This window comes from Rhinopithecus bieti, unplaced genomic scaffold (assembly GCF_001698545.2).
Source record: "Rhinopithecus bieti isolate Rb0 unplaced genomic scaffold, ASM169854v2 scaffold_9981, whole genome shotgun sequence".
Classification (NCBI taxonomy): domain Eukaryota; kingdom Metazoa; phylum Chordata; class Mammalia; order Primates; family Cercopithecidae; genus Rhinopithecus; species Rhinopithecus bieti.
Window position 1 is genome coordinate 4,771,934 of NW_016806838.1, and position 25,285 is coordinate 4,797,218.

At 48.7% G+C, this 25,285-nt stretch overlaps 1 protein-coding gene across 17 annotated transcripts in view; it reads left to right on the plus strand.

The window, feature by feature from the left end:
- Nucleotides 1-25,285, plus strand: part of TRERF1 (transcriptional regulating factor 1) — a 241,152-nt gene that overhangs the window by 196,117 nt on the left and 19,750 nt on the right. For 15 of the 17 annotated variants that reach the window (XM_017878225.1, XM_017878227.1, XM_017878235.1 and 12 more), the window contains 10 exons: nucleotides 1,299-2,995; nucleotides 5,323-5,369; nucleotides 6,265-6,415; nucleotides 7,545-7,793; nucleotides 11,232-11,613; nucleotides 12,758-12,824; nucleotides 13,865-14,004; nucleotides 14,136-14,239; nucleotides 16,328-16,403; nucleotides 24,746-24,834. In XM_017878225.1, the coding sequence (XP_017733714.1) occupies nucleotides 1,556-2,995; nucleotides 5,323-5,369; nucleotides 6,265-6,415; nucleotides 7,545-7,793; nucleotides 11,232-11,613; nucleotides 12,758-12,824; nucleotides 13,865-14,004; nucleotides 14,136-14,239; nucleotides 16,328-16,403; nucleotides 24,746-24,834 (2,745 nt within the window). In that variant the 5' untranslated portion in view covers nucleotides 1,299-1,555. The remainder of the gene's footprint in view (nucleotides 1-1,298; nucleotides 2,996-5,322; nucleotides 5,370-6,264; nucleotides 6,416-7,544; nucleotides 7,794-11,231; nucleotides 11,614-12,757; nucleotides 12,825-13,864; nucleotides 14,005-14,135; nucleotides 14,240-16,327; nucleotides 16,404-24,745; nucleotides 24,835-25,285) is intronic. The other 2 variants (XM_017878238.1, XM_017878239.1) reach the window with 1 other exon arrangement.

A 25,285-nucleotide genomic window follows, 5' to 3' on the forward strand; every position in this document is an offset into this window, starting at 1 on the left:
GCCTCCCGGGTTCAAGCGAATCTTCTGCCTCAGCCTCCCAAGTAGCTGGGATTACAAGTGCCTGCCACCACGCCCAGATAATTTTTGTATTTTTGGTAGAGACAGGCGGATCATGAGGTCAGGAGATCGAGACCATCCTGGCCAACATGGTGAAACCCCGTCTCTACTAAAAATACAAAAATTAGTTGGGTGTGGTGGCAGGCACCTGTAGTCCCATCAACTCGGGAGGCGGAGGCAGGAAAATCGCTTGAACTCCGGAGGCGGAGGTTGCAGTGAGCCAAGATCGCACCATTGCCCTCCAGCCTGGGCAACAGAGCGAGACTCCATCTCAAAAAAAAAAAAAAAGAGATGAGGTCTTGCTTACTATGTTGCCCAGGCTAGTCTTGAACTCCTTAGCTCAAGCAATCCTCACCTCAGTCTCCTGATAGGTGGGGGTACAGGTGCATGCCATCACACCCTGCTTCTCTTATTTTTACCTTTTCATTACATGTATCTTTTTCCCCTTTGTAATTATTCATGCAACTCATCACCTTTTCTAACTACATGCTTGAGAGCAGGCCTATGTCTTAGTCATTTCTCAGCATTGTGCCTTAACAGTTAATAGGTGTCTAATAAATATGTGTTGAACAGATAACTTGATTAATGCATATCTTAAACCTCTTTATATTTCCCACAGGTCCTAGAATAGTGTTGGGCTTTCAATAGCAGGGTCTCAGAAGAATGGATGAATTAATCAATGAACAAAACAATGAATTAACAAATCAATGAACTACTGAGCCATTGAACAATGGCTCGAAAGTAAGAGTTTGCATCTCATGTGAGAATTAAGATCTGCGGACTCAGTGAAAAGGGTGTGGAGTGCAGTGCATGACACTGGCTATTTCTAATTGAGTCTCCTGTTTCATATATATATATATATATGAATACATATATACATATATATATGTATGTATATATTTTAGAGATAGCGTTTCACTCTGTCATCTAAGCTACAGTGCAGTGGTGCAGTCGTAACTCAGTGCAGCCTTAAACTTCTGGTCCCAAGTGATCCTCTTTCCTCAGCCTCCTGAGCAGCTGGGACTACAAGCGCATGCCACCACACCCAGCTAATTTAAAAACATTTTTGAGACGGGATCTCCCTATGTTGCCCAGGCTGGTCTCAAACGAACCTCGTGTCTCAGCCTCCCAGGTAGCTGGGATTATATATTTATTTTTATCACTGGTCATGGTAGATATCAATTGCTCATCAGAAAACATCCAAATAAATCCTTTCCTGTCTTTTGCCTCTTGCCTTGCAGGTGTGAGCACCGTCTCCTCACCACAGTGCTGTGTGGTCCGTACCTCAGCCAGGGAGAGGATGTGAAACCCCCCGCCCTGCACATGAGTGGTACAGGCCAACAGGAACACCTGGCTCCAGCCACGTTCACAGACATGTCAGCCGTGGAGTAGTGCCGACACTTTCTCTCAGCTTCTCAGGGTTTCAGTCCTTTTGGGTTTGTTTTATTTACCTTTTTTATGGTTTTGTGGCTGGACGTTCACAACCAAGGCAGACAGCATGGGTGACCAGCAACTGTACAAGACCAACCATGTGGCCCACGGTAGTGAGAACCTTTTCTACCAACAGCCACCACTTGGCGTCCACAGCGGGCTGAACCACAACTATGGGAATGCAGTAACAGGGGGCGGAATGGATGCCCCTCAGGCCTCGCCCATCTCCCCCCACTTCCCTCAAGAAACGCGGGATGGTCTGGGCTTGCCTGTTGGCTCCAAAAACCTTGGCCAAATGGATACCTCGAGGCAGGGAGGGTGGGGAAGTCATGCAGGGCCTGGAAACCATGTCCAGCTACGTGGAAACCTGGCCAACTCAAACATGATGTGGGGGGCACCGGCCCAGGCTGAGCCCACTGATGGCTACCAATATACCTACTCCCAGGCCAGCGAGATCCGGACCCAGAAGCTTACCAGCGGTGTCTTACACAAGCTGGACTCTTTCACCCAGGTGTTTGCCAACCAAAACCTGCGAATTCAGGTCAACAATATGGCCCAGGTGCTGCACACTCAGTCAGCAGTGATGGATGGAGCCCCTGACAGTGCCCTCCGCCAGCTGCTGTCTCAGAAGTCCATGGAGCCCCCAGCACCGGCTATCCCTTCCCGCTACCAGCAGGTGTCCCAGCAGCCTCACCCTGGTTTCACTGGTGGGCTGTCCAAACCAGCCCTTCAGGTCGGGCAGCACCCTACCCAAGGGCACCTGTATTATGACTACCAGCAGCCACTGGCTCAGGTGCCAGTGCAGGGAGGACAGACACTGCAGGCCCCACAGATGCTGTCACAGCACATGCAACAGATGCAGCAGCACCAGTATTACCCACCGCAGCAACAGCAGCAAGCTGGGCAACAGCGTATCTCCGTGCAAGAAATACAGACGCAGCCGCAACAAATTCGCCCATCACAACCACAGCCACCGCCGCCGCCGCCGCCGCAGCAGCAGCAGCTACAGCTGCAGCAGCGGCAGGGTTCAATGCAGATACCTCAGTATTATCAGCCCCAACCCATGATGCAGCACTTGCAAGAGCAGCAGCAGCAACAGATGCACCTGCAGCCCCCTTCTTATCACAGGGACCCTCACCAGTATACCCCAGAGCAGGCACACACTGTCCAGCTGATTCCCCTGGGCTCCATGTCCCAGTACTACTACCAGGAGCCCCAGCAGCCCTACAGCCACCCCCTCTACCAGCAGAGCCACCTGCCCCAGCACCAGCAGCGTGAGGACAGTCAGCTGAAGACCTACTCCAGCGACAGACAGGCCCAGGCCATGCTGAGCTCCCATGGGGACCTGGGGCCTCCTGATGCAGGAATGGGAGACCTAGCGAGCTCGGATCTGACCCGGGTCAGCAGCGCCCTCCCCCATCGCCCCCTCCTGTCCCCCAGTGGGATCCACCTCAACAACATGGGGCCTCAGCATCAGCAGCTGTCTCCTAGTGCCATGTGGCCCCAGGTATTCTCCCACTGGAAGTTTCTCTCTATACCCAGTGTGCTACAGGGTCAGCCAGAGCTGAGTCTGCAGTGCTCAATCCTCTCTCCAAGCCTCCTCAACGCTTTTGTTCTTTATTCATTCCCCAAACATTAACCTACATGTGTCGCACACTGTCTGTGCCAAGCACTTGGAATACAAAATCAATCTCTGTTAAGTCCTTTGGTCATGGAGCTTATAATCTACTAAGGAGATGGCCAGAGTACCATATCGTGCCCTAAATGATTCACGTAATGGTCAAGACCTTGAGTGGGGTGCCAGGGGACCACACAGTGGTGGTGTCTCAGTTCCCTTGGATCTGTGTGCTCAGGGACATTGGTCCCCCTTTGGGAGGGAGACCACATTATGACAGCATTTCTCAAAGTATATTGCTCAGAACAGTCGTTCCACAGTGTTTAATGGATATTGCTGGGGAAACAGTGGGTTCTCTGGATAAACTAGGGTTTTTTTTTGTTTGTTTTTTTTTTTGAGACGGAGTCTCGCCCCATCACCCAGGTTGGAGTGCAATGGCACAATCTTGGCTCACTGCAACTTCCATCTCCTGGGTTCAAGCGATTCTCCTGCCTCAGCCTCCCAAGTAGCTGGAATTCCAGGTGCACACCACCACACCTGGTAAGTTTTTGTATTTTTAGTAGAGACAGGGTTTCACCATGTTGGTCAGGCTGGTCTCGAACTCCTGACCTCGTGATGCGCCTGCCTCACCCTCCCAAAGTGCTGGGATTACAGGTGTGAGCCACTGTGCCCGGCCCATTTTTAGAGACAGGGTCTTCCTCTGTCACCCAGGCTGGAGTGCAGTGATGCAATCATAGCTCACTGCAGCCTTGAACTCCTGGGCTCAAATGATCCTCCCACTTCACCCTCCCACATAGCTAGGACTACAGGTGCATGCCACCATGCCTGGGTGCTTTCTTTGGTTTGGTTTCGTTTTGTAGAGACAGGTCTCCCTATGTTGCCCAGGCTGCTCTTGAACTCCTGGCCTCAGATGATCCTCCTGCTATAGCCTCCCAAAGTGAAACAGGTTGCTGTACTGCAGGACTTTTTGTGGCCTTTAATATGGTAATGCATTATAAGTCTCCCACACACCATGTGTGATTGCGGAGATGAAAACCTTAGCTGCCCACATGATCCAGGCTGGGAAAGTAAATAACCAAAACTGTCTGGTATGAGATATTAGGGAGTGGTGGTGACTGGGGACTAGAGAGCAGATGCCCCATCCCATAGCATTCTCATTAAGGATTTTTAAAAAACAGTCTAGCCAAACAAACATGTCTGCAAGCCAGTTCAGCCTATGCACCATGATTAACCCTTGATTAGTCCCAAAAGTATTTGACCAGAAAACAACCTACTATGTGCTGGGCACTTTTCATGCCTTGGCTTATTCCAAGTGCTGCAGTCAGATGACAGCCGTGTCTGAGGAGAAGGCGACCCCAAATGGGAACTGGTTGGGTAGAGAGAAGGTTCTGATGGAGGTTGAAGGCCAGAGATGTACTTCCCCTTGAGTTTGCTTTGTCTGGGGCTCAGAAACAGTAGTAACTGAGAGCCTTTGTAAATGTAGGAATGAGATGATTTAGATGATCTGGCTAAGGCTTTTTAAGAAGAATTCCAGGGCCGGGTATGGTGGCTCACACCTATTATCCAAGCACTTTGGAAGGCCAAGACAGGAGGATCGCTTGAGCCCAGGAGTTCAAGACCAGCCTAAGCAACAGAGCAAGACCTTGCCTCTACAAAAAATCAAAAATTTAGCTGGGTGTTGTGGCACACACCTGTAGTCCCAGCTACTTGGGAGGCTGAGGCAGGAGGATTGCTTAAGCCCAGGTGGTGGAGGCTGCAGTGAGCCATGATCATGCTACTACACTATAGCCTGGGTGACAGAGCAAGACCCTGTCTCAAAAAAAAAAAAAAGAATTCCATCAGGAGGTCTCCTGGCATAATGCTGTGTCTTCCAACTCTCTTCTGTGTCCTTTATGGGAATGGAGCCTATCTGTGCACAGAGTGGGTGCCCTGGGAGAACAGGAAAGAACACGGTGGGAGGTTGCATCCTGGTGGGCTTGTTGTGGCTGACAGCAGCTCCAGGAGTGGGGGCGGTGGTCCCAAGTCAAGGAGCAATTCAGGGACAGAAGTCAAATGCAGAAGAGCAAGGGCGTGAGTGGACATGAATGGGGTCAGCACAAGGCAGATGGCAGAAAGAGTCCTGGAAGAGTACCTGGTGTTCCCACTGCTCGAGGACTTCTCCCTTCAGAACACGTTTTTTTCTCTTCTTTTTTTCGGTATCCTGTTTGGCTCAAAATTAGATGCACCTACCTGATGGGAGAGCCCAGCCAGGGTCCCCTGAGTCAAGGTAGGATGAGTGGAGCCTTGTTGGTATTTTGGGAGACTGGGAGGATTTTCTGGGGTGTCTCTTATGATTCATTTCTAAATTCCATGTCATTCCTTAAAGAAGTGTGTAGAAATAATAATAGCAGCTGCTGTGTTTGAGTGCATACTATGTGCTAAGCACTAGGCATTGTGTGTAGTAAAGTAACGCATGAGAGTGGGTATGATGATGATGTGCCTATACTCAGTAAGCACTCAATAATTGTTAGCTAGTATGATTGTTACTTTACAAATGAGAAAACTGAGGCTCAAAGAGCTTAAGGTTACACATCAAGTAACAGTGCTGGGATTGACTGCAAAGCCCATGTTCTGTCCACTGTGCATTCATTCAGTAGTTATTGAGTGTCTGCTGTGTGCCAAGCATAGAGCTAGGCTTTGAGAATACAGCAGTGAACAGTACAGACTGGCTTCCTCATCTCATGGGCATGGTCAATAAAGATTTAGCCAAACCTGATAAACTGCTGAAGTGTGCAATACAGAGGCTGCCCGAGGAACTTGCACAAGTGTCTCTAAGTGGGGAAGCTTTTGGAAGAGCTGGGCTCAGGCCAACCCTTAAAGGGTAATAAGCTATTGTTCCCAAGTCAAGATCCATTGCCTGAAGTCCTGACGTGAAGAAGGACGTTTTGTTCAATTCCTGCATGGGTTTGAGAAGGCCTTTTCCCATTCTGAGCCTCAGCTTTTCATCTGTAAATTGGACTTTGTTCTCTAAAGGCCACTGGGCTGATACAAGTGGTGCCATGGACAATGGGATCATTGGATGAATGAAATGGGTTTGTGGTGGGTATGAGGTCTTGTGGCAAGTCACTGTTTCCCCTTCCTCAATGTATGTGTCCTCTCCATTTGGCTCTACCCTTGAGCAGTGGCCAACCCAAAGGAGTGTTTGGGGAGCAGTTTGATGCCAAGAACAAGCTGACATGCTCCATCTGCCTGAAGGAGTTCAAGAACCTGCCTGCCCTGAACGGCCACATGCGGTCCCATGGGGGAATGAGGGCCTCCCCCAACCTCAAACAGGTTAGCAGGAGCCAGTTCCCGGTCCTTTCTAGGCCGTGTGCTGCTTGCTTTGCTTTGCTGCCATCAGACAGAGAGTGATGTGAGCCCCATGCGGGACCTGGTGAGGCACAGTCCTCCCTTGACAGGAATGCTTAGGCTTTGACGCTGGGAGCCAGCCAGGTCAAGCAGCCCCACTTCCCCAGCTTTATGATGAGCAAGGGTCAAAAACAGAGGCTCTAGAAAGCCTTTTAGGGCATCCCAGCCTCTCTCTGCCTCCTGGAGAAGACAGCAAAGGAAAACATGTAAATGCAATATTATTTTTAAACTTCTGCTGCTTGACACACCCAAGACCAGGCCCGCTGGGGCCTTCCAGATTAGTGGTCAATGGCAAGAGAAAGCTAATATAATCATCAGGCTCTCAGCCAGAATTTTCTGTTTACTGATGCAGTGTTGTTTGGCTCAACATCCAAAGATCCTTAAATACCCTCTGGATTATCCAGGTAGGATATCCAGATAGTAAACTATCCACAAATTTTAGAGTTAGATTAAAATCAAAAAGTTTTCTCAGAATTCTTTTAATATTGTTACTCTTAATTTAAATCTATGGGATTAAATCTCTGTTGACCAGAATTTTTGATTACCCAGATCACTCCATCTCCTGGCCATGCCAGATTATGTTTTTTAAAAAAGCTTTTGTCTTTACTTGTTAAAAGTACATGTTTTGTATCTCCAGTGTGGTTTCCTGACCTGAATAAAATATAGGATGGAATGCCTATTTCCATTTTGACAAATGAGTAAACCAAGGCCCATAGAATTAAAAACTCCTACACAAGATCATACCTTTTTTTGGACTGATTACAAGTCTGTGTCCTTTTCTTTACAAGCTGACACAATTTTTAAAAAATAGTTTAATATACAGGTAATGCATGGTCAAGATTTTTTAACTGTAGAAAATGGAGTCCATGGCCTCCTCTACCGTCAGCTGGCATCACTCCAGTCAAGGGACTCAGGATTGCAGGAAGGAAATCACCCTGCAGTGGTTCTCTATCACCCATACCTGATGTCCTGGAGCCTTTCAGGAAAAGCAAAGTGCATCCCCCTTGTGAGAGCTACTCTCAGCCCAGGATCAAAGCCTTTATTGTCTGTGTAGGAGGAAGGAGAGAAGGTCCTGCCGCCTCAGCCCCAGCCGCCACTGCCGCCTCCGCCTCCGCCTCCGCCGCCGCCACAGCTCCCTCCCGAGGCAGAAAGCCTCACGCCTATGGTCATGCCCGTGTCTGTCCCTGTCAAGCTTCTCCCACCCAAGCCCAGCTCTCAGGGGTTCACCAACAGCACCGTTGCCGCCCCCTCCGCCAGAGACAAGCCAGCCAGCTCGATGTCGGACGACGAGATGCCTGTGCTCGTGAGGATGACCCTCTCTCCCCCACACTCACCCCAAGGGGCTGCCCCCTGCACGCCTGCTGTGAGTTGCTGCTCTGCCCCACCTGCCTGGGTGGGGACTTCCCTTTGCTTTCTTGGAGATGGGGCAGCCCTTCCAGAGTCACTGACCTGAGCTCAGACATGGCTTGGTCTCTCAGGGCTGAACCCCCATGGCCACATTGGGAACCCCATCCTTGTTCACACTGCCTGCTGCCCATTAAATGCCAGGCTAATGGCCTGGGTTAGATTCTGAGAGACCCGAAAGTGCTCCCAGGTTTAAACAGAGATGATCATTCAGCTGGGAATCACTGGGACAATCATAGCCATTATTGAAATATGGAAGTACTCTATCCCAGAAAGTAAGCAGCTGTTGCCCCAGGCCCTGGCCCCTTCCCCAGGATCTCCAGATCTCCCAAATCCACAACCAAAGAGGTAAACACTGTTGCAGCAGGCTTCCAGGCAATAGCCCTGGCATCCATTCTGACAATCAGCCTTACCAGATGCTTAATATTTTGTCTGCTTAAATACCCTGGAAAACCTAATTCGTTAAAGTTCCCAAAGTAGTTCCACTGAGAGCCTAATCTCAGGAAAGCAAAGAGATTTGTTTTTCTCACTCACTGTTCTCCTTTCTCCAATTCTAAGTGCTTCACTCAAACAGCTTAACTTGGCTCTGGGAAGGGTTTGTCTCTCTGTCTCTCTCTCTCTCTCTCTCTCTCTCTCTCTCTCTCTCTCTCTCTCTCTCAGCCCCTAAGGAATTTGTGACCTGTGTGGTTGGGAATATCAAACTTACCCCCTCCCCACAAAGTGGCGTGTTGGGTCATATTTGTCCTTAGGAATAGGCAGCTGCTGAGAATCCAGGAGGCATAAGGGTAGGCTGGGCCAGGATAGAGGGAGAGAGGATAATGAAAAGAACTAGAAAAGTCCAGAAAAAAGCCTTTATGGTTATCTATGTAACATCAAGTCCTCAAAAGAAAAGAAACTGATGGAGAACTGAGGGGAAGGTTCTCATAAGCTGTCAGGGCTTGGGGGTCAGCAACAGGCAGAGATGAAATGATACATCCAAGCTCCCTCTTTGCCCAGGGAAGTTCCTGATTTGGTGGGAGAAACAGTGTCTCCTTGGGGAAACAGTTCCCTTGGAGAACTCTGAATTAAGTGTTCATAGTCACATGGGGTCAGAGTCTCAGGCACACACCCCACCCACCCACCCATTCAAGATGGTAAGAGAAAGACAGGGGCAGACAAGAAATGGATGCCTCAGGTGTGACTGGATGAGAATACACCAGGGTAGCCCAAGTCATTAGGGACTGAGGAGGGGCAAGGGAGTTTGCTCAGGAGATCATCATTAGAGTTCTGAGCAGGGTTTTGAAGGAAGGGATGAACTTGGCTTAATGGAAGGGTGAGAGAGACCTCGTTGGTGGGGGCAATAGGCTGAAGTGGAAGCATGTAGGTGAGACTGAATACATGTAAACAAGGCCCTGGCACTTGATGTAAAGCAATTAAAACATCCAGGAAGGAGCCCCGAGTGCCCATCTCAGCTTGGCTCCTAGCCAGCTGGGATGAAGACAGCTGAGACCTGCCCCCACTCAGAGCCTCAGTTTACTCCCCTGACCTTGGTGGGGTTGGACTCATCAGTGGTTCTCAGCCTTCTCTGTGGGCAGCTTTTTAAAGTTTTCAGTGGTTGGCCTCACCCCCAAAGTGTCCAAATAGCTTGGTGGGATGGAACACTGTAAGTGCTTCCTCTCAATTGACAACCAGACTTGACATCCTGGGTGGCTTCTCTGGCCCAGTGGCTCAGAGCCTTGCCTGGAGGATTGGAAAATCCAGGTTTAGAGCTGGAGTAACAGGACAAGAAGCTGGAGGAGAAGGAGCCCAAAAGGGACCTCTGGCCCTGTGATCAGAGGTCTGGATTGCAGTGCCGTGTTGAGATCGTATGAGGTCTGCATGTTCTTGGATGACTTTATCTGCTACCCGGGAACAGACTGGATCTTCAGGGCTGCTCCCCTTGTCGGGGGCACAAGTCTCCTTCCCGCATTCTCCCCAGCCCCTCTCTCGCCTCAGCCTCAGGCGCTGAGGAGCCCTCTGGTGGAGAGAGGAGGCAGTTGAGCGCGCTGGCCTAAGGAGGGCCCCCTGGGGGTGAGCCGGGGTGGGGACGGGGGTTAGGAACCTCACTGTGGAGCCGGGAGCCTGGGACCGTCTGCCCGCTCCTCCTTTCCCCACTCTCTGCCTCCCTAGACTCCCCTCCTAGAGGCCAGGATGGCACCATGGAAGGCAGAGAAGCTGAGGGAGAAACGTAAGGGGGCAGAGCCTGAAGCTCTGGAGGGAGAGGAGTCCAGAGCAGAGGAGCCCATGGGGCAGGTCACATGACCATGGTCAGCCCTTCCCATCACCCCCTGCTGCTTCCTACCCAGGCGCCACCCTGGGCTCAGGAGTCTCCAGGACCTGCAGCTGTGACTGGCCTCTGGCCTGCAGGGCCTGAGAGGGCACCCCAGACTGCCCAGAACCTTCCCTCAGGTATCCCCGTGGCCCCTCCCAACCACACCGCCTCTGCAGCCACACCCAGCTCTCAACTTTTCTGGGCTGATGCTACCACACAACCCGCGTCTGTTTCTGTTTGGCTTTGGCATGCCCTGCTCATCTGTTTACGTGCCTATGTTTACTTATTAGTATATATGTATCCATGTGGCAGATCCTCCTTCCAGACTATGCTTGGTTCCGCTGCCATTAAAATAAACTAACTCTCCTGACAGGAAGCCAACCTCAGAGAAGAGTTTGCTACAAATAAGCTACGAGTTCTGGGAGCAATAGTGAGGGTGGTGACGGGGGAGGTTAACCAGATCCGTTTTTAGGTGAGCACATGGAAGGGCCCTTAGAGGTAGGTCATCGAGGGCACTCCCCCGTGCTGAAAGTGACCCAGGAGAGCCCGGTGTGGGTCGCTGGCCTTGGGAACCTTGGCTAGGCTTGAACCCCTACTTCCTGCCTCACAGGTCTCGGTCCCAGCTTCCCTGAAGAGATTATTCAGTCCCCTTCTCGGAACATGTGGTATCTGTTCCTGATGTCCGTCCCTGGGGAGCAGTGGGGTAATTAAAGAGCCCACTCAGCTGGATTCCACTCAAACAGATGGGAATGTAGTGATAAGCAATAAAGAATTTGAATTTATTATTTCTTGCCCACCCACTATTCCTACCACTCCCAGCTCTTTCAGAAATTGGGGATTTCTTCCAAAACCTTAGTTTTCTCCCGAGTCTAGCAACCAGAACTCGCTTTCCCCGAAATGGATGTGGTCAGTGTAGGGGCGTGGGGGGGTGTGGTCAAGCAGAAGGGCTCTCTGCTTAGACAGTAGAAGGCCCGCTTTCCTGAACCTGGGGAAATGGCCTGCGGGGGAAGCTGAAGTATTCGAATCAGATCGTTGTTCCCGTTTTAGGAAATCCCCAGGAAGCATCAGCCCAGCGTGCCCAAAGCCGAGGAGCCCCTCAAGACCGTGCAGGAGAAGAAAAAGTTCCGGCACCGGCCAGAACCACTCTTCATCCCGCCGCCGCCCTCCTACAACCCGAACCCCGCCGCCTCCTACTCGGGCGCCACCCTGTACCAGAGTCAGCTGCGCTCCCCGCGCGTCCTCGGGGATCACCTGCTCCTGGACCCCACCCACGAGCTGCCCCCTTACACGCCCCCACCCATGCTGAGCCCGGTGCGCCAGGGCTCGGGGCTCTTCAGCAATGTCATCTCCGGCCACGGCCCTGGCGCCCACCCGCAGCTGCCCCTGACGCCCCTGACGCCCACGCCACGGGTGCTGCTGTGTCGCTCCAGTGAGTCACCCCTTTAGCGTCCTCCTGGGCTCTGGGTGCTGGGTAGAGTCCTGGGAGACCTCGTTTTCTTTAGCTTTCCCATTTATCCCACAGACTTTTGCGGAGTATTGACTGTATGTAGCACACACTGCTGGGTGTTAAGAAAGACTTGGAATGCATAGCCCTTATCCTCAAGGGAATCTCAAATTGGGAGACAGATGCATAAACTGATCACTACAGTCTCTGGGATAAGGAAACAGTTGAAATGTTCACCCACTTTCTAAGACTGCCAGCAATGATCGTGCAAGAGAGAAAAAATGAGGCCGGGCGCGGTGATTCACGCCTGTGATTCCAGTGCTTTCGGAGGCCAAAGCGGGTGGATCACTTTAGGCCAGGAGTTGGACACCAGCCTAGCCAACATGGTGAAACCCCGTCTCTACTAAAAATACAAAAATTAGCCGGGAATGGTGGCGCGCGCCTGTAATCCCAGCTACTTGGGAAGCTGAGGCAGGAGAATCGCTTAAACCTGGGAGGCAGAGGTTGCAGTGAGCCGAGATCAAGCTACTGCGCTCTAGCCTGGGGGACGAGAGCAAAACTCCGTCTCAAAAAAAAAAAAAGAAAAGCAGGATGTGGTGGCAGGCACCTCTAGTTCCAGCTCCCCAGGAGGCTAAGGCAGGAGAATCTCTTGAACCTGGGAAGCGGAGGCTGCAGTGAGCCGATATAGCGCCACGGCACTCCCGCCTGGGCAAAGAAGCGAGACATCTCAAAAAAAAAAAAAAAAAGAAAGAAAGAAAATGTACTCAGTAGATGTACAAATAAGATTAGGTATTACATGCAAGATCAAGCCTTGACATTTTAGCATGCTTTATGAAAATCAAGCATAGAGAGGCTAGGCTGTCTTTCTGAAGAAAGAATAATTGCATAGAAATCCTACCGCTTTGGTACCCATTGTGGGACAGCTGGTTTCTCCTCACCCTGTGTGAGCAATGGGTAACCCTAAGTTATTTAGCACCATACTCCACCCAGCTCCCTGGAAACTGTCAGGGTAACTCTGGCAGGAATTGGGTAGGAGAGGAGCTCTGTTATGGCTGGTTAGGTAACTGCTCATTTGCTTTAGTCTTTTTCAGCGTTCCTTCCCTGTTGACCTCTGATTTTTGTGTTTTAGACAGCATCGATGGCAGCAACGTGACGGTCACCCCAGGGCCTGGAGAGCAGACTGTAGATGTTGAACCGTAAGGAAAAGTCAATTACTCTTTAGAACAGAAGCTTCAGCTTCTTGAGAAATGTAGTTAATACTTTATAGTCAGAGGATTACACTGAGAGAGCAGTTGTAGAAATTGTAGGATTGTGGTTATTTCTTGAGTACTGTTGTTTCCCTACACAATGGTTGCCAGTATTTTAAGGCCTTTGCCAAAGACTAGATACATGGTCAAAGCATGAAGCCCTGTATTCAGAGAGCCTAGCATCCCTATGTCTGGCTCCATAGGCAGTGCTTTTTCATCCCCAGTGATACAGGCATCTCCCTCATTCTTTAAGAGGCACCTTCTGAATGTCCTCACTTCCCACTCCCCGATCCTTGGCCCAATTATTGGCCCGTCCTCCAAATGGGCTTATTAAGTACTTTAATTTTGCATAGGCAGTGGGTGGTATTAGGAGAGGCAAAGGTGGTTATCTTCATGGATAGGCACAGAAAAGAGGCCAGGTGGTAGAGTGATGAGTAGACTGAGTCAGGAATCAGAACACCTGAGTTCCAACACCATTTTGTAATTTGATCTTGATCCAGTTAACCTTTCTAGGCTTTAGTTGACTCGTCAAATGGGAGTAATTATTACAGCTTGCTTACGTCACAGATCCCTGTGAGGTTCGGATGGGATAATGTCTGTGAAAGTGATCTGAAAGAGACAAAAAAATGAAATGAATGCTTTGTATTTGTCCCCCCCTTTTTTTTTGTGGTTAAATGGCACCATTGGCCATGCTCTGGGAAACTGTTCTCTTGGAATTAATCACCCTCCCTCTCCCAGTTACAGGGAGCCGTAAAAGCCCCAGGCCAACTGCCCCCTTGCTCCTAAAATATTTCTCCCTAATCTTAAAGCTGTTCCTTATCCCAGCGTAAAAGCCATGTGTGGAATCTTAGGGTCACACTCTGAGGAAATGCCCCTACATTCTTGTAGAAAGAACTAGTTTCCTTCTTTTTCAAGTTCCTGACAGTTGCCCTTGGCCTGAGCCATCAACTTGAAGACCACATTGTTGTTTTTCTTCTTGTCATTTAAAGACGCATCAACATTGGCTTGAGATTCCAAGCAGAAATCCCTGAACTCCAAGATATCTCTGCCCTGGCCCAGGACACACACAAGGCCACACTGGTATGGAAGCCCTGGCCAGAACTAGAAAACCATGACCTCCAGCAAAGAGGTATTGGCATATGGGAAGAGCTGGGTGGGAGAGGTTTGATTCTCTCACTGGCATCACTGGCTCTGGGATTGGTGTGTTTTCCATTACACTTAGCTCTCTCTGATGCACTGGCTTCTCCTTATTCCCAACAGTGGAGAATCTTCTGCATTTGTGCTGTTCCAGTGCATTGCCAGGTGGAGGAACGAATTCTGAATTTGCTTTGCACTCTCTGTTTGAGGCCAAAGGTGATGTAATGGTAAGGAACCATGAAAAAGAGGCTTTACAAATTCCTGAAGAGTATTTTCTCAAGTTTCAATATTGTCTCATGTACCATACAACCAATTTGTAATGGCCAATCAGCGTGTGATGACCAATCAGCATGCCTCCCTATTCCTTCTCTCAGTGAGTAGGTCGGGATGTTAAAGCCTATAGAAAAAAATCTCCAACTGGACTTCTGTTTCCACATCTGTTCCTAAAGTTAGAACTGTGGGTATATCTGTCCTAGGACATTAGAATTTCTTTTCCTCGTCTTGTATTTCACTTCAGAAAACTGAGTCTCTCCAGTGATGGAGGTAGAAGGCTTTACTGAAGCAGAAGTTGGTCTAAAATAGCCTATCGTACTCTGCTGATTCTTCTTCCCTACTATGGAAATCAGCCAAAGTTTGATGTTTATAGAACTCTTTTCTCATCTAACCAAAATGAAGTGTTTACTGTTCACCAACTGGTTCCATTCTTCCACTTTTAACACAGTTCTGCAGATGTTCCCAAACCCAGGCCTTAGTGCTGTCTTCCCAAAATCAGAGCTAACAGTTGACCTGCTCAATCTGGACTTCCTTTTTTTTTTGAGACAGAGTTTCACTCTTGTTGCCCAGGCTGGGGTGCAATGGCACGATCTCGGCTCACTGCAACCTCCGCCTCCCAGGTTCAAGCAGTTCTCCTGCCTCAGCCTCCCAAGTAGCTGGGATTACAGGCATGCACCACCACGCCCAGCTAATTTTGTACTTTTAGTAGAGACGGGGTTTCTCCATGTTGAGGCTGGTCTCGAACTCCTGACCTCAGTGATCCACCCACCTCGGCCTCCCAGAGTGTTGGGATTACAGGTGTGAGCCACTGCGCCCGGCCTTTTTTTAAAAATGGAGTCTCGCTCTAACACCCAGGCTGGAGCGCAGTGGCACGATCTCAACTCACCACAACCTCTGCCTCTCGGGTTCAAGAGATTCTTCCTCAGTCTTGCTAGTAGCTGGGATTACTGTGCGTGCCACCATGCCTGGCTAGTTTTTGTATTTTCAGTAGAGATGGGGTTTCATCATGTTGGCCAGGCTGGTCTCGAACTCCTGACCTCAGGTGATCCTCCCACCTTGGCCTCCCAAAGTGCTGGGATTACAGGCATGGACCAACGCACCCAGCCTCAACCTGGACTTCTGACCAGATCACTCAATCACTAACCTCTGTTTCCCCTTTATATAAATATATGGTAGTAGATCTAGCTTCCTGCATTTTGATTTTATGAAAATGTGAAAGTAAATGTCCCAATACTATGATACCCTTCAAGTATTTCCTAGAATGCTGGAGAACTGTCCTTAACCCTTTGAGATCAGTGTGGCAGAGCAGCACTTCTCAAACTTTTAATGTGCGTATGCGTCACCTGGGGAATCTTGTTAAAAATACAGATTCTGATTCAGAGGCTTGGGAGTAGGGCCCAGTTCTGCCTTTCTGACTAGCTCCCAGGTGAGGGAGGTACTCCTGTTCTATGGACCACACTTGGAGTAGCAAGATTCTAGGCCCTGCTCTGCTCCGAAAGTATCTGCTGTTCAACTCTGCCTGTGGCATCTTTTAAAAAGCTACTGAGGCTGAAGAAGGCTGATTTGAAACAGTTTATTTAGCTAGGCTCTCTGGACGGATGGTGTGTGTGTAGTACAGTTGTTACTGATGCAGCTGTTTATGTTCAGCTGGAATGAAACATGATTTTTCTGTAAAACAGTTACAGATCACCCACTCATTTCCTGGGAACTCTTGCCCAAAGACTCAGCCTCCAGTCAGAGGAGGCCCCACTCATCTCTGGGGCTGGTGGGATTTTACCAAGCAGGAGTCAGGTCTTTCTGTTTTCCTGTGACATGAACAACTGGCTTCAGGCATGGATGGGGAGGGTGTTAGAATGAGAGTCTTACTGGGTGCTGAACAGACATGAAACCCTAGTTAGGGTAGTCTCCCTCTGGGTTTCCTTCCAGTGCCCCCACCCCTGGCCTCCACAGTGCTAACTCCATTTCCCCTTTGAGTGGATGGTCTCCGTAAGACACACAGACCTATTACTGACTCTTGACTTTTCTCTCCCCTGGGTCTGCAGGTTGCTCTGGAAATGCTGCTGCTGCGGAAGCCGGTCAGGTTAAAATGTCATCCTTTAGCAAATTACCACTATGCCGGTAGGTTGCCAGGAGCCCTGTGTCCTGTTGCCTCCTGACAGTGGGTTGCTTGCATGTGTGGTTGTGTCACTTTCTGGTAATGGATAACACTGGTTCTGTCCTAATCACCACTTGTGATCTCAAGGCCTCCTAAGGCAGAGCTGTGTCTGTTGCTTTGGCACTGTTGGCATTTTGTCTGTTGGCATAAGCTCCTGCCCCTTGTGGGTGTGCCAAGACCTGGGTGATAGTGGACAGTGCCTGCACATGTGGCAAGGAGACTAGTGCATGAGACCAGAGAGAGCCACAGAAGGTACAATCAGCAGCCCCCTGGTTTTGGAATCAGTAGCCATGGGTTCAGATTCTACTGTACCCCTTGGCCAAGTACCGTGGTCTTCTGCAGCCTTGGTTTTCTCACCTGTAAAATGAGACTTGTATTCCATCCCTTATAGTGTTTTTGTGAGATTAGAGATGGTATATGTAGCCCAATGCCTGGCACATCCTAATAACATTTATTACTCATTTATCCAATAATTATTTTTTGAACACTTACTGTGTACAAGGGACTTGCTAAACACTGAGATGCATCAGTGACTATGACAGACATGGACAGAGTCCTATGTTGTACAGCTTAGAGGCTCTGAGGAGGAGGCAGTTATTAAATAATGGATCACACTGACAGGAAAGACTTCATACATGCAGGGTTTTGTATGTGAATTAATGACAGTACCACAAAAAGAGGGAAGTAGAAGACACCTTCAAGATTTAAATGGACTGAGAATTGTGAAGAGTGAAGGAAATAGGTTGGAGAGCCTAAGAAGTGACCAGTGACACTGAGGTCAACATTTTCATTTCCATGTACTAACTGTTCCTTCTGAGGGTCTCCACGAACCTACACTGGTTCTTTATTTTGGAGGGGGCTGAATTTTCAGTGCCTCTTGATTTTTAATCACTTGAGGGTTTCTTTGGTGCTCTGGGCAGACCCTGCCTAGGCAGGTGCCAAATATGTGGGCTTGGGGACCTAGCTATACCTTTTCCAGTCTTTGGTCCGGGCAGCCCAGTGAGGACTTCTGTACAAATACTAGCTTGCTTTCTCCACCAATATTTGCCTCACCTACTGTGCTCCTCCTCTTTCATGAATGAGCCTTCCTGCCTGTCATCACAAGGTAAACCTCAAAGCCCTTCTTCCGAGAACGGTAAGCCCAAGATGTCTGCCTGGAGGTCACTCCTGGAACTAGGCCAGTACAGAGTAGATGCATGGAATTAGAAATTCATCGCTTCTCTGGTGGCCTAAAGGAGCCAGCTTCTCAATATTGTCTCCATCATTTCTTGCTTGGTGTCTGTCCCAAGTGTGGGTAGAAAGATTTAGGAGTTCTCCCTAATCTGCCATGGAAACAGTTCAGTCCTCTCTCTTAATTTCCAGCATCATCTGCTGCCCATTGAACCCTGAGAGGCTGTCCAGCCTCCTGGAGCCTGTCTCAAGCTTCTTTGCATGATGGTGGGCCAGTGGATTGGCTAAAAGGAGTTTTCCAACCATGTGCTGTGAGATGCTGCTGCCCTCAGCCCTCAGAGTGGCTGGGGTCACCGGAGCCTCTGGGCTGGTTAGCTCCAGCTATGAGCAGCTTCATCTGGGATACAGTTCTCCTCTGGTTCTTCCAAGTGTACCAAACAAGTATTTTATGTGTATCGTGACATTAAAAAGGTCAGAAAGCTGTGTACTAGGAGCACCACACACCCCAGTCAAAACAAAATAAAAACACTAAAATGTTACCAAAAACTTTGAAACAAGAAGGCCCTAAACTCTGCGACAATTAGTTGATCTCTTGAGGTTAGGGGATTCTGGCTAATTCCTTGCCTGTCCCTTGCCCCCTTCCCCAGCCGGCAAGACCAGGGAGGACTCTGCTGTTTTCTGCAATCATTTCAATCCTTGGAGGCAAAAGAGGTAGAGCTAAGTTGTGAAGGGTTGACGTCTCCAAGAGAAGTGTACTCATCTATGTTTGCCAGTCACTTGCCTTCTCCGGGAAGTGATGATAGACTGGGACACAGAGAATTTTCTATAAGTATGAGCAACAAGGGCAGAGGTCACTGGTCTCTAAAGTCTGACCCAAAACAATCTCCTTAACAGTTTCCTTCTAAGCCGTAGGGGAGGCAGCAGAGTCTTCCCCATCACATGCCCCAGCCACCACCTCCTTCCCCCACTGCTGAACCCCCTCATTTGCTTCCTAGGTGTCAGCGAATCCCATCTCTATGGCCACATTCTGCTTTGGCCTTTGTGCTGAGCCCTGTTGGGTTGCTCCCCAGTAGTGACTGCCTGTTGGCTTAATTGCCACCTTGCTGGGACCCTATCTTCTGGATCTCCTTTGGCTCCTGACTCTGTGGCTGTGGCCAGTGTCACCCATCCTGAGTCCCAGCCCCAAATTTTCTGTCCAGGCTCCTAGTTATCTGGAGAGGGAGTTCAGGTTTCCCAAGCCTGCCTGAGCCTGTCCATGTCAGGGAGGGAGGCTGTAAGTCTGGAGAGAAAAACAAAGACACAGGCCTATAAAAATCACTTCCTTACTTTACTCATTATCTTCCCTTTCCCACCCATTCCAAGCCATTCATTAAGAAAAGGAAGAAGTGACCAGTGCTGGGACCCAGGAGAGATGTGCTATAGGGAAAGGACCGATGTGGTGGGCAACTCGCCCAAATCTAAGGGCTGCTTGCCAAGGCCACATGAACCCTGCACAGGATCCTCAGAGGAAGGTGCTGTTGCAGTGGCTCCTGGCGCTCAACCCACACCACGATGCACAGTCCAGCCGTCTGTTGCTCTCAGCACCCTCCCACCCATGTGTGGTTAGCAGTTGTGTGTAGTGATTCCCAGTTAGCACTTGGGTTGGGAAGGGCCAAGCATGGGGGAGTCAGGGTGAAGAGGAAGCCTGGTTGTGATTCGATGGATTGCAGCATGCTTGACTTTTTTCATTGAACTGGTCATTCCTGAAGATGGGTGAAGAGTGGAGGGTGTTAGAACTGACCGTGGCTTCTTGGCAAGTGTTCAACAGAGTCTACTTATTGGCTCTGAGCATAGCCCAAACACCTATTGAGTCCTGAAACCCTGACCTGACTTGTGGAGATGGAGGAGACCTAGAGGAAATACTCATTCCGTTGGAGAGGACTGGTCTCTTCTGCCTTGGAAGCTGCTCCAGTTAGATGAGGAGACAGAATTACATGCTCAAAAGAGTAATTTGCAAGAAGCACAGCTGTGATTTCATTTCCCAGGCATCCTTAGCCTGTGTCTGTAGCTAGACATTGGTCCCCTCAAGGGTAGGACTGAGTTAATACTCTTTTACCTTGCCTAACACAGCACTAGTTTAAATTTAAAAAAAAAAAAAAAAATTGCCTAGTGGACAAGCTCAAATTCTGGATTCAGATTGAGGCTTCCCCCTTTTTACCCACAGAGAAAACTTTGGTAGCAGCCTTCTTCACCTTGCACCCCTCAAAAAATTACTCAACCTTCACCCACTATTGAAAACCCTGTGTGGAAATGAAAATCTGGTATAAAAACAGTCCTCCTTTTTCTACAATGAATATGCCTGTCTTGTGTAACTACAAAACATTATCAATGGGGCCAGGAATGGTGGCTCATGCCTGTAATCCCAGCACTTTGGGAGGCCAGGGCGGGCAGATCACTTAAGTTCAGGAGTTCGAGACCAGCCTGGCAAACATGGTGAAACCCCATCTCTACTAAAAATACAAAAATTAGCCGGGCATAGTGGTGCATGCTTGTAATCCCAGCTACTTGGGTGGATGAGCAAGAGAGTTACCTGAACCTGAGAGGCATAGGCTATAGTGAACGGCGATCATACCACTGCTCTCCAGCCTGGGTGACAGAGTGAGACCCTGTCTCAAAAAAAAAAAAGAGAAGAAAAAAATTATTAATGGAAGTTTTAAGAAAGAAAGTCCCTCTAAAAGATACTGTGTCCAAACTTTCTCTCACCCCTCCATGTCTCTTTTTAATTGCCCGGGTTCACTGTAGATTGCCCCCAAATTAACCACAGTCCAGAGCCTGTTTCCCAGCAACCGAAGGTCAGAACAGTTTTCCTCTGGATACTGTTCCAGCACCGTTTCATCCAGTTAATTAGGTTCTTTGTAATTAGCCTTAATCGTTTTGTTAGGGGCCCCTGCTGGTAATAGCCCAATAGCCAGGAATCCCCAGGTAGAACAAATGAGTGCAGGGGGACTCTCAACCCACGAACCCTGTGTGCATGCTGAGTTGGCAGCAGGGATCCTAGAGAGAAGGGAGGGTGTGGGTGGGTAGTTGAAGGATAGGGGAGGATTTGAGGCAACCCCCTGCCTCGGTTTTGTATTTTATCCTGGACTTTGTCCAAGATGCAAGATCTAAGAAGGGCCGGTTTAGAACCTTGTCTAAGAATAAGGAACTTGTCCCTGTCAGACTCCAGGAAAGAGAGACATCTGAGCCTTTCCTTAACTTCAGATTACAGAGGGATTTTGGAGGCAGGAAGGAGAAGACTATGGATATAATAAGCAGCCAGGAGTGAGACTGTGGATAAGAAATACACAGAACAAGAAACAGGTGGTCTTGGATGTCACTGTCCACATATCAGCAGGGGCGGCATATGTCTCATAGCCCTGGGCTGATTTGGAATCTGCTCTCCAAGTGCCCAGTGAAGGTTCAAAACATGTATCGGACACTTAGGACCAAATCTGTCAGTCACAGAGTGACTGCCACCCTCCCCATGTCACGTGGGGAAACTGAGACTCAGAGAAGTTAAGTAGGCTTGCCTGGGATCACAGAAGGAGTAAGTAGCAGAACCAGGTTCACAACCTAAGGTGACTAAAATCACCCTTTTTATCACAGTTCAGTGATACTATTTGGGGAAAACACATTCATATGTTACTTATCTGTCCGAGGCTTTAGCCTGGGAATTCAATCCAAGAGTCCGGGGATGGACTCTCAGCCTCAGTGGGCAATCCTGTGACCAGGAAGCCAGCTTTAGTGTGAGAATGGATTTGTTGCCCGGCCAAGCCTCTGTCCCTCAATTTGTGAACACCCTGTTGAGCAGACACAAACACATGCACACACAGAGCACTGTCATTTGCACCAAAGCACAGACCCTAGGACTATGCAGAAGAGCCACCTCTTACTCTCTTAAGAGAGGACTTCCTGACCCAGCCCTGTATCCCTTGGAATGGGAGAGTCACATAGAGGGGCAGGGAGAACATGCAGCCCACTCCAGCTCAGTACGAGTTGTACAGAATGCACATTCCAGAATCAGGAAGCCACCAAATCCAGTGTCAGAGCAACAGTCTTAAAAACCACCAGAGTCAACAGGGAGAAGGTCTCCTTCCCCCACGAGGTTTGGGGATCCCTCCTAACAGATGGGCAGGAAGTTACTTCACCTGTGGAGTTGCATCTGGCAACTCACGAAGGGAAACATGAAGGGACATGCTGCTCAGAAATCGATAGGCCTGGGAACGGGACACTGCTTTTGGGGCCAGAAATCAGGTAATGAGCCTGGCAGGTAGAAAAAAGTATATCCACTGCAGAGACTGGCTGAGAAGGCTAGATGGCCCTGTTAGTGTCTTGTCATGTCTTAGAGCTACACTCTAACTTAGGAAACTGATGATCTGGCTGCGGTTGGAAAGAATTTCATTGATCTAGTTGAGGGTTTCATCAGCAAAATGTCTCCTGATTCCCCATCGGAGATGCAACTGAGGGCCACACAGATTCTGGACCTGCAGCAGGGCAGCAGAGCAACCTCTGTGTAAGCTTACGTGAGTCAGCTGGTATGACACGCTGCCATTGTGGTCTTTCTTCCATCATTCTCTTTCTGACTCCTCTTACCCGTTTGCTCTTTTGGTGGATACCTAAAAGGAACCATGATTGTTGTTTGGTTGTTGAGCTGAATTGTCGGTTATTCCTTTCTGTGTCCCTCTTTCTACCTTTGTTCCTGGGTAAGGGGACCCCAAGGCTTTGAATGTTGGACAGAATTTGAAGAATGGTGATGGAAGTGCTATAAAGCCTCAAATCCCACCAACCCCCTGTGCTCACATGCACTCCGGCAAGGATTCTCCAAACCCGCAGCCCCCCTGAGGCTCCCTGTTACTGTGGTCTGCACAGCCAGAGCTGTCCAGTCCTCTGGAACCCATGGAAGATGACTCCCTTCTGCTGAGGATTCATGAGAAAGCTGCTTTCCTTCTAGAAGTAAAGAGATAAGTTTGCAGCTGGGCACAGTGGCGCACATCTGTAATCCCAGCACTTTGGGAGGCCGAGGCAGGCGGATCACTTGAGGTCAGGAGCTCAAGACCAGCCTGGCCAACTTGGTGAATCCCCGTCTTTGCTAAAAATACAAAAATTAGCCAGGTGTGGTGGCACGCGCCTGTAATCTCAGCTACTCAGGAGGCTGAGGCAAGAGAATCACTTGAACCCAAGAGGCAGAGGTTGCAGTGAACTGAGATCTTTTCACTGCACTCCAACCTGGGTGACAGAGCAAGACTCCACCTCAAAAAAAAAGATAAGTTTGCAAACCAATTAAATTGGGTGGTCGCCCTGCTTTTGTAGACATCTGACCCCGCCCAGCTGTGGAAAGCATATTCTGAGTCTGGAGCCAAAGCTCCTGGCTTGAGGACCCATCAAAGAGCTGCACAAGGAAGTTGTTTATTTCAGAAATGTGAGTTTATGTCACTGAGCCATATATTTTCCTAAGGACCCTAGGCTCCCCACCTGTGGTCTAAGGAGGCCGCTGCCTACACAGAGCGTTTTCGCCTGATTCACTTATTTTGGCCAAACCCTACAAGGGAAGAGGTGATTAGGGTTTCCTGTACTGCAGCCCCATCAGTTGACCATAGCAAAATGGAAGCCTTGGACTTGCCCGGAAAGAGAGGAAAGATATTATGGTTTGGGGTACTAGTGTACCCCACTAATGAAGTATAGTGAGATGGGGTACTAGTGTACCCCACTGATGAAGTGTAATGAAAGATATGGTTTGGGGTACTAGTGTACGCCACTAATGAAGTCTAGAGAAGTGTAGTGAGATCAGAGCCTTGGCCAAATACCATCCAAAGAACCAGAGATGTGGAGAATTCAGCAGGCCAGAAGAACAAGACTGAGTTTTCTCTGAACCAGCTGCAGTGGTGGAACCTTCCCTAGAGCCTCCAGAAATAGGAGTCCCCTTAGAAGTAGACCTTATTTCTTGCCCCAAACAAGCCAGTACCATTTTATATTATTATCTGCATATCCTTCTTTCTTTCGTGGAGGAAAAAGACATCAATATCAGGTTTAGCCAGTAAGGCAGATGCACCAGCCCAGCAGTGAAGCCTCTCCCTCGTCGGTCAGCAGATCTATCAAGAACTGGCTCCACTCACCTCTCCAGCCTCATCTGCTTCTGCTGGAACAGTATACTTGAACCAGATTAGATTACTAGTCGTTCTTTGGAAACCTCCATTTCCTCATCTGTCAAATGGGCTCATCATCATAACAATCTTACAGGATTGTTAGTAGAACCTGATGATGAATAACTGAAGTACTGAGAACCTGCCACATAGTAAGCACTTAGAAATGTTAAGCTATTTTTCCTAGCACAGCATCTTGCTTGTAATATACCCCTAATAAATATCTGTTGAATGAATGACTGAAGTGCATGACTTCACTCTTGCCTCTGACTTTGCATATCCTGCTTCCTCTCACCAGAATACTCTTCCATCTCCTTATTGCCTGACTTGCTTCTATATGACCTTTAAAACTCAACTCAGATGTTTTCTCTACCTGGAAGCCCTCCTGGCTGCCCTGGCCCTAACCTGAGTGTGGTGTTTCTCCTTTGTGCCCCAATGACACCTCACCTTTACCTGAATAGTTAGTTACCACTTTGAATGTCATGACCTACTTGTTGGTCTCCCCAGTAGATTGTGCGCATCTCGAGGGTGGAGGGTGAATCGAGCCACACCCTGAAGGGTACTTGCTACATGAATGCTTGCACTTGTGAATATGATCATTATATTAACACTGTCCCTAAAATATGTTGAATGCTCTTTGTTTCCCAGTGATGATGGTGGGCACTTTTTGTGCATTATCTTCTTTAAGTTTCACAAAAATCCTAATCAGTGGAGGCAATTGTAATTATTCCCAATTGTAGGTAATAAAACAGACTTAGGATGAGTAACTTGACAAGGTCAAGGCCATAGTTGAGACTTGAACCCAGGTGTCAGAGCTCCTAACCATTATATCACACTATCTTTTTGTTCAAATGGGAATTTGATATGTATTATATCACTTGCTCTGTAGTTGTATTTTGTAACTTAAGTAAATGAACCAGCAACTAAAAGCAAGGGGAACTGCGAGCTGTTCTTATGAGGTTTGTGTTTTGTTGTAGGTTCGGACAAGTGGACCTCCCTAGAAAGAAAACTGTTTAACAAAGCACTAGCCACTTACAGCAAAGACTTTATTTTTGTACAGAAGATGGTAAGCATGATTTTCCCATTGCCCTGTTGAAATTAAACTTGGGAAATGGTACACAAAAATATTTAGAAATATTTGGATACTGGTTTAAGATACTTACAAAAAGGATGTCTTCCACACTCGCTGGTGAGGATGGTAGTGGATATAGGGGTGGTATGGCCCCAGTGTTAGGACTGTGGCAGGGAGAGGACAGGGGAAAGAAGGCATAGATTATCTGGACACTGCAGTGGTGCGGTGTTATTTTCTATCTTAATAAAAATGTGTAATTCATAATTCTGTCAGAATAACGAGAATCAGGCTCCTGGTTCATAATTTACATAATTTATTTTATTTTATTTTATTTTTTTATTTTTCAAGACAATTTCACTCTGTCGCCCAGGCTGGAGTGCAGTGGCATGATCTTGACTCACTGTAGCTTCCATCTCCCAGGTTCAAGCGATTCTCCTGCCTCAGC